At 49.7% G+C, this 8,407-nt stretch overlaps 1 protein-coding gene across 3 annotated transcripts in view; it reads left to right on the top strand.

Annotated features, from left to right (window-relative positions):
• Susd4 (sushi domain containing 4) overlaps nucleotides 1–8,407 on the top strand; it is a 132,719-nt gene that overhangs the window by 69,774 nt on the left and 54,538 nt on the right. For all 3 annotated transcript variants that reach the window (XM_026779933.1, XM_005348929.2, XM_026779931.1), the window contains exon 3: nucleotides 2,184–2,396. In XM_026779933.1, coding sequence (XP_026635734.1) covers nucleotides 2,184–2,396 — 213 coding nt within the window. The remainder of the gene's footprint in view (nucleotides 1–2,183; nucleotides 2,397–8,407) is intronic.

The following is an 8,407-nucleotide window of genomic DNA, read 5'->3' as shown; positions in this document are numbered from 1 at the left end:
CCATCCATCCATCCACCCATCCATCCATTCATCCATCCATCCACCTTATTCACGTATCCACCCATCCATCAATCTATCCATCCATTCATCCATCCATCCATCCATCCATCCATCCAACCACCCATCCACCCGTCCGTCCATCCATCCATTCACACATCTACCCTATCCATCCGTCTGTTGACCTATCCATCCGACTTATTCATGTATCCATTTTTCCATTTGCCCTCCCCCACATCTACCCATCCATCTGTACAACCACTCAGCCGATCATCTTTCACTAACATGCTTGTGGTGGAAATGGTCACCTCGTATAGCACACAATGTTGGATGCAGAGGAAATGAGGAAGGTTGAGTCTCTTGAGTCTCTTGTGTAGGCTTTCATAGACTAGACAAGGACACAGTAGTAGACTAGCAGTTCTGGTCACAGTGAGGAAAACCTTGAGGAGTGAGCCCAGGCTACCCTAATGGGAAGAGAGACCTCCTGTGTATGTTCTAAGGAGGCTTGCCTTATGGGAAATGTCCTTCCCTCATTCAAGGGTGTGACAGTACCTCCTTTCTATTTCAGTGGAAGATTAATATCCTTTGCCCCCTGGGTTTAGGTCTCCTCCCTGCCCATAGCTGGGTAGCAGCAGCTTACTGGAGTGTGCCCCTCACTTACCTCAGCTACAGCTTTCTGTTCTCCAATTTTGTTTCTTTGTTGTGTGAAGATTCTTAGTTCTCTGTCATTTAAAAAAAATTAGTAAGGGCAGCCTCTTACTGTGTATCTCAGGCTGACCAGGAACTCCCTGTGTAACTCAGGCTGGCCTCATGCTCACAGCAATCCCTGCTTAGCCTCTAGAGTGCTGGGATTACAGACTCGAGCTACTGTGGCTGGCTTTATCTTAACATTTTAATTCAACAATGGTTAAAAACTCTGCCTTATCCCTCTTACAAGGGCAGCTACTGCCCCATGTTCTATTCACACTGGACCTCCCGAGAGAGAAGCCCATGCTGACTACCACTTTTCCCTCTTTAAACATCAGCAGACAAGTTTCATCCTGTCCCTTCTGGTGTCCAGGTAGTGGTCTCGGTGTCATCCGTCTTTAGCCATGGAGGTTCTGACCTGTACCCTTCATGTTCATCTCCCTTTCTGGCTGGTATGTCCACTCTCCTAAGGACTCAGCTGGAGGCCTTCTAGAGGCTTCCCCACCCTCATGCCCTTCTGTGGCTCCCATGGACACACATGTACCCCATTCTGACTCTGTCAGAATGACCTTTTCAAGGGACCCACCGCAGAAGTGTACATCCTTCCAGACAGAAGGAAATCGTGACTTTCTTTGCATCGGAAGCACCCGAGGACCTGAAGTACTTTCCCTAAACATGCAAACTTGAAGCAACAATGTGGCAACTTTCCAGTAGCCCTCCCCTAGACAGTACTATTGATTGGTACCTGGATGGTATCTGGTTGCTTTGGTGTGATATCACACTTGGTCATACCTAAGGAGCAGAAGTGTGGGTGCTGTCCCCACCACTGCCTCCACCATTCCTCATCGTCTCTGCACAGAGGGAGCTCTGACAGTGAGTTTTGGACGTGCTGACACCATTGCGCCTCTCGTGCTGAGAGGCTTTTGGCACAGTGACCCTGCGGGCCAGTGGGGAGGGAGTATGTGTCTCACAAGAGCACCCGGAGTGAGGGATGTCACCAACAGCTGAGGACCTTTAGCAATACAGGGTACTAAAGAGGAGTGGCTGCCTCAGGAGTCCAGCATCCAGGACACAGCTGAAAGCCAGGGGCCCCAGGGTTGTGCCCTGCCCTCTGAATCTGAGAAGTCATACCAGCGTGCTGTATGGAAATTGAAGATGGACACACCAACCCCATCTCCGTGGAGTTGTGCATGCTACTTCCTGATACCTGCTCAGTGAAGATTTGTGGGTTGGCTTTCCTTACTTTATAGGAAAAAAACAAAACAGTAGATGTCTGTTCAGAGGTTGGCCATTTCCATGCCACCCCTTGAGGGCACATTTGGGACATTATCCTGGCAGGAGCTGCACCTTCCTCATTCTTGGCCTCTCATAAGCAGTGAAAGCAAGCCAACACCTGTAGGCTCTTAGTTTCGTTCATACCATTGGAGTAGCACAAGGTGCAGGGATACAGTTCTTAGAGAAGTATTCAAGGCACTTTCTCTCTCTTTGTGTCATTGTAGGGCTCAATGACCTCAACGTGTGTGCTGATCCGGGCGTTCCAGAGAATGGCTTCCGGACCCCCAGTGGAGGAGTGTTCTTTGAAAGTTCTGTAACCCGGTTTCACTGCCAAGACGGATTCAAACTGAAGGGCTCTACCAAGAGACTGTGTATGAAGTATTTTAATGGGACCCTAGGCTGGGTCCCGAGTGACAGACCCGTCTGCATACAAGAAGGTAAAGGGGCCTGTGCCTCGGTGGGAGCCAGGGATGTGACTCTCGGGGATGAGGGCTTGGATACACTGGAGGCATGGATCCCAGGGCTGGTCTAGTCTATGGGATGAGTTCACATCATCCTCTTTCTCTGTCACTTGCCATCCAGTTTGTCACTGTTCCGGCTGGGGCGAGAGGACGTTCGGGTCACATGGGCACTTTGTGATCAGACTGCCAGTTCAGCACTCACTCCCGTGTTTCTCAGTGACGAGGGTAGTGAGCATTTTCGCGCAGATGCTGGTGATATAGAGGGTGGGATGCTACTCAGAGTCAAATCAACTACCACGTTTAAGACCAGCATTTGGTGTGATTCGTTCATAGGGCACTAAGGCCGGGAGAGCGGGTTGACACAGCGGACAGCCCTTGCTAGTAGTGACCCTGGGATCTATTGCTGATGCTGGGATTTAGCTAGCCTAAATCCGCTGGCTGGGTCATCATGCTTTTTTGGTTTATTTTGGTTTGGTTTGTTTCATTTTACTTGTTTTACTTTGCTCCGTAGACAATGTGTAGAGTTATGCAAAATGAATTGTGTAATTAATTGGAGCGCTAAGAGATTGATTATGAGTCTCACAGGACAGGCGCGGCTGACGTTGGAATAGGCGTGGATCAGAAATTAACGCAAACCTCTAACCTCCAGGGGGCGCGGGCCTGCTCGGCCGCTGCTCTGTAATGTGTGAGCCCATTAGGAGCCGGCTTCCCTTTCTCTTCGTTATTGAAGTTGCTTTTGGGAGGAAGTTTTTTATGATCTGAAGGATCACTGTGATTTAATAATGTGTTCTTCATTGATGAAACTTTAAAAAGATCCCGTGTGTGCATGCATGCATGTGAGGGCAGCTGCCTGTGGAGCCCCCAGAGCTGGAGATACAGGCCAACATGGGTGTGGGGAACTGAACTCAGGTCCTCTGCACGAGCAGTCTGTGCTCTTCCCCACTGAGCCATCTCTCCAGCCCTGCTTTATGAAACTTCTAAGCTGATTTAATCTGACAAGCACCTTTCATTATGCGTTTTTTTTATATGGAAATTACAAAGGATGAGCAAGACCGGTCTCTTGCCCTTAAAGTACTCGCTAATAAATTCACCATTCCCTCTTGCATGGATTCCATGTGAGAGCTGTGGTCTCTGAAAAATTCCACGGAGCTAGAAGTTTATTTGGCTTATGTCTGTATACCCTGCTGAAGACCATGGCCTGAGATGCCTCATACCCAGGACTGTGAGATGGCAAAGTGAAGGAGAACCAAGGGCCCAAGTGATGGCCCAGAAATGAGGGCCTTCTCTTGTGTCATCTTCTTGGGGCAAAACAGAAGCCATTTGACTTCTTTAAAATGAGCTTTCTTTTTATCCCTGTGTGCTGGGGGTAAAGCCAGGTGTTATGCCATCTCCTTGGTTGGGGGCTGGCTTCCTGAGTGCCAAGACAATAAGGAGAAGGCACAGCAGGAAGTGCTGGCACGGTGCCCGGACTCAGTAGTCCCACCCTGCCACCTGAAACAAGACCTTGACTCTCTAAATGGTGGTCCAGATCTGCCTTCTGGCCATGGCGTTGAGTGGTAAGCCGTGTTTGGGAAGGCTCGGAAGGACAGCGCACCAGCTTAGGCAGAGTGGTATGTTTGCTCTTAGCGGTGGGACCCCTGATCTTTGGGAGGCTTGCAGGCAGAGGTGGCCGTTGTGCCGTGGTGGTGGAAAACGTCATTGTTGATGTCTTTGGTGTTCTTTATTTACTGTTTGGTCTCAGGGATTGAACCCAGGGTCTCGGGCATGCTAGGTTAGCCATCTACCACTGAGTTACCTCCCTGGCCCTTTATTCTGCACCGCTCCTAGGGAAGGTGGTGGGTGGGGTCTACACCAGGGAGATTTTTTTTTCCTGCTTTGTAAATAACCGTAGCTGAGTGCTTCACATTTATGCTGGGTGGTTAGTAAGAGCTGTTGAATTAATTTGCTCCCCTTGCTGGAAGGCTGAGAAGTTTTGTAATGGAGATAATGAGGATTTATGTCGGCCTCACTCTTTGGCAGGCACAGCTACCCTGTGAGATGAAATTTATGTTCTTATTTTCTCTTTGGGTGGCTGAGACTCAGGGAGGCTCACTCACTTGCTCAAGGTCACACAGCTTCTGAGGAAGTACAAGAACTAAAGGTAATGATGACATCATGGGGACCATTAGGGATCCCGTCAGTGCTGCTGAAAACCAGCAAGACAGAAGTGGTGGAGAAACAGCCTTTCAGAGTCCCTTACCCTGCTTGTCAGCTCTGTCGAGAAGCAAACGTTTGTTTGTTTGTTTGACAGGGTCTCCTGTATCCCAGGCTGGCCTGGAATTTGCTATGTAGCCAACGATAACCTTGAACTTCTGATCCTCCTGCCTCTATCCCAAAAGTGCTGGAAGCACAAACATGTACCAGCATGTCTGAGCTGAGAAGCGGATTTCTTAACCATTCAGTCCCCTTGACTCCGGATATCCACCATCTGCGCGGTGCTCTGCAGAAGTGTTGACGCGATGCGCTGTAAAACAAATTGAGCCGAAGTCCTCTTGGGCGGTCCCTCGGATTCCCACCTCTTTACTCTCTGCCCTCACGCGCACCAGCTCTTTCCTCGCATTCCAGTCTAAACTGCTTGTTTCGGGGAAGCTCAGTGTCAGCGGAGGTCTGCATAGCGGACATTACGGGGAGTGGATTCTTCTCGGCACCCGAATCTCCCACTTGGAAAACACAGATTTTTTTCTCTGAGCCATCATGCAAGGGCCACTCTAGCCTTCAGGACCTGGAGCGTGGGTGAAAGCACCTGGTTGCATGGAAATGCTGAAATTGGCCAGAGACCGAGAGTACACCTTGTTGGCACAGCATTGCAGACCTGTGAGGTCAGGATGCCAGCCACCAGCTGGGCCTCTGCTTTGGTAAAACCACCCAGCGAGGTCTAACTGGGAACACTTTCCTGGGGATAACACCCTTTCCTGTGAAGAAGGGGTGAAATAAGATTAGCTTTTTGCGAATTGGATTTACAGACACAGGCTGAACACAAATGCCAAGACCTGAGCACACAGACGGCTAGAATCAGCTCTGGGCTGACCCTCATGTTGGTGTGCATGCCTTAGGCTGAGACAGGAAGACTGAAAGTTCCAGACTAACCTGATCTCTGTGGAGAGACCCATTCAGAGAGAGAGAGAGAGAGAGAGAGAGAGAGAGAGAGAGAGAGAGAGAGAGAGAGAGAGAGGAAAGTGTATTGTAAAAGTAAAATATCCCAGGAAGTAAAATAAAGCCACTTCGGTTCCTATTCATGCTGACAGGGGACGGGAGGAGACTCAGCCCATCTTGCCCAGTCTGTCAGTCGTCAGCGTTACTGGAAATGTTTTCTCGATTAAGCATCTTTTGCTGCTGGGCTACGGGACGCACTTTGCCCTTATGCGTTGGTTACTCCAGCTAGACAGAAGTTTCTGCTTTTGTGTTTTAAGCAGAGAACTAAAGAATCAATTGCAGCCAGTTAGTTCCTACATTGGCAAGCCTTAGACCGTGAGCCTGCACTGCATAGCACCGAAGTCCCTCAGGAGTCTCGCTACTAGGAAGGGCGTTTATGAAGCTTTTAAAGTCAGATCTCTGTAGCAGAAACAGCATCATTTGGTTTTGGGGTGTCCTCAGAACATGTTTGGGAGTAGTCAACACAGGTGATAAGGCACACGCCTTTCTTTTCTCCTTTAAATGCCCCTGTCTGGAGTAGCTGCTTCGAGAAGTAGAGACCTGAGAAAATTAAAATTTTATGAAATTAGTATTTGAGTTCTTCCTCAGCAAATTCTCCTCAGTAAAGGAGGTGGGGGATGGGGGTGGGAATTAGACAAGATGGGATGGATTTTCCTTTCCTCCCTTGAGCGGTTCGGAGAACAGCCCCCAGCCTCCTTGGTTATCACATTTTATGTCAGTTTTTGACAAATACATATTAAGAAAAAAAGCATGCTCATGACCCTGGCGTCCCCAGCTCTAGCAGACAGCTGTTCCAATGTTTCTTCCCTAGCAAGTGCCCAGATGGTTTCTGAGGACAGTGGCCCTCCTCTTCATCCCACAACGGTGCTCTGAAAGGACCTTACATGTCCCTCTGTGGAGCACCCCTTGTTTCAGGTCGCCTGAGAGGAAGGGATTCCTCTACTGTCGGTCAGACAGTTCTCAGCTGACCACACAGGAAATGCAACCCCAAACTACTGCCTACCCAGAACCCATTGCCCTCAGCATCACCACAGCCTCCTGCCCCAAACCCCAAGCATAACCTTCAGTGCTGTTTCAAATGCAAGGGCCACTGTCTTGGTGGGAAATGTGTGACTCTGGGAAAATTTTAAAAATTATTTTATGTGTATTTAAGCATTAAAAAATAATTTTTAAAAGTATTTTGTGTTGTGACTGCCTGTGTGTCTGGTATGTCTGTGCATCGTGTGTGCGCAGTGCCCTCTGAGGTGGGAAGAAAGTGTCAGACCTCCTGGAATTTGAGTTATAAATGAATGATTGTGAGCCACTGTGTGGCCCCTGGGGAACCAGCCTGGGTCCTTTGTGAGAGCAGTTGGTGCTCTTAACTATGCTGTGTTTTTTCTCAGGCTCCTCATTCCTGTTTCAGTGCCTTCAAAGGCAGGGAGCCCTCAGTCTGGAAATGCCACACAGCAGGTGGCATGCAGTCACACCCTGCAGGTGTGTGGAGATGCTGCCGCGGGTATGCGGGTTCCTCGTTATCTGCATCTCTGAGTAGGCAGCTCTCATCCCTGGGCTGTGAAAGGAAGACAGAGGGTTGGGGCAACTCGGGCTTCCTCCTACTCTTGCAGGTCTTCTGCAGCCACCTGCCTCAGAGGCTCCCCAAGGGCCTTCCACAGATGGCCTGGGTATTCCAGTGACTAGTCACACCCAGCTCTTAGAGGAATGCCCTGGATTCCTTGGCTAATGCTTGGGTTTCATGTGCGAGGTGACTCCAGCCTACTGTAGTCTTTCACACAGAGCGTGCCTTCCCTCTGGGCCTGGGCTCACCTCAGCACACACTGTCTCATAGATTTTCCACAGTTAACAGTGTGCGTTCAGTTGATTCTGGGTTATCTGTAGGGTGGCGAAAGGGGCTGCCAATTCCAGATCCCGCACTTTGGGAACGTTGACAAAGATGAACAATGACAGCAGTGTCCCCCCACATCTTCCTGCACTCTGCCCATCTCTGGCTCGCGGGCTTGTTCTGGTGCCATACCTTCATGCTCCTTTGCCCCAGGGAGACTGCACTGTTCCTAGGAGGCATGTCCTATGTAGACCGGGTGCTGTGTTAGAGCATAGTGTGTTCATTGATGGCCAGGTGCTGCCCTGGAGCCACGGTGTGCTGAATACACAGTATCTTCTTCAGTGGGTGCTGGATGCAGGGTGCGTTCATCAGTAACTGAGTGCTATGATGGATGCACTCTGTGTTCGAGTACAGTAGCCCAGCGTGGCGCCTCTGGCCATCTGTTTTCCGGATGAGAATTCAGAGGCTCAGAGGAGCTGGATTCTCCATGAAACCCTAGACAGTGGCAGGGATGGGATCAGCTCTGTGCTTTCCAGGACTCACTCAGCCTACCTGGCTAGGGCTCCTTTCTTCCCTCTGGACGTAGGGAATGACAGACCATTAATGGCCACCTCTTAGGAAGGCCTCATCTTGTCAGCATTCTTGGTAAGGACCTTTCCTACAGGGCACTGACTTTAAAAGTGTGACCAAGGATCCCTGCTGCAGAACCTGTTGTAAATACCTAGTCATACCTCCCTCACCAAAGCACTAGGAGCAGGGTCAAGGAATCTGTATTCTTAGGAAAAGAAAACCAGAAACCGCCCAGGTGATTTTCTCCTTCAGAAGCCCCCAGAACCCCTTACTCGGGGATGGAGTGGCCTAAAGCATTGTTTGAGGGAAGAGAGCTTATTATCTGCAGTGTTTAGCAGAGGTCCTTGGAGACCATTTTAGAGCTCAGAGTGTCAGTTTGTCAGAGACTTGTGCAAGCATCAAGTGA

The sequence above is a fragment of the Microtus ochrogaster genome, chromosome 6, assembly GCF_000317375.1.
Source record: "Microtus ochrogaster isolate Prairie Vole_2 chromosome 6, MicOch1.0, whole genome shotgun sequence".
Taxonomy (NCBI): domain Eukaryota; kingdom Metazoa; phylum Chordata; class Mammalia; order Rodentia; family Cricetidae; genus Microtus; species Microtus ochrogaster.
The sequence above is the reverse complement of the archived record's forward strand: the minus strand, read 5'-3'. Positions and strand labels throughout refer to the sequence as shown.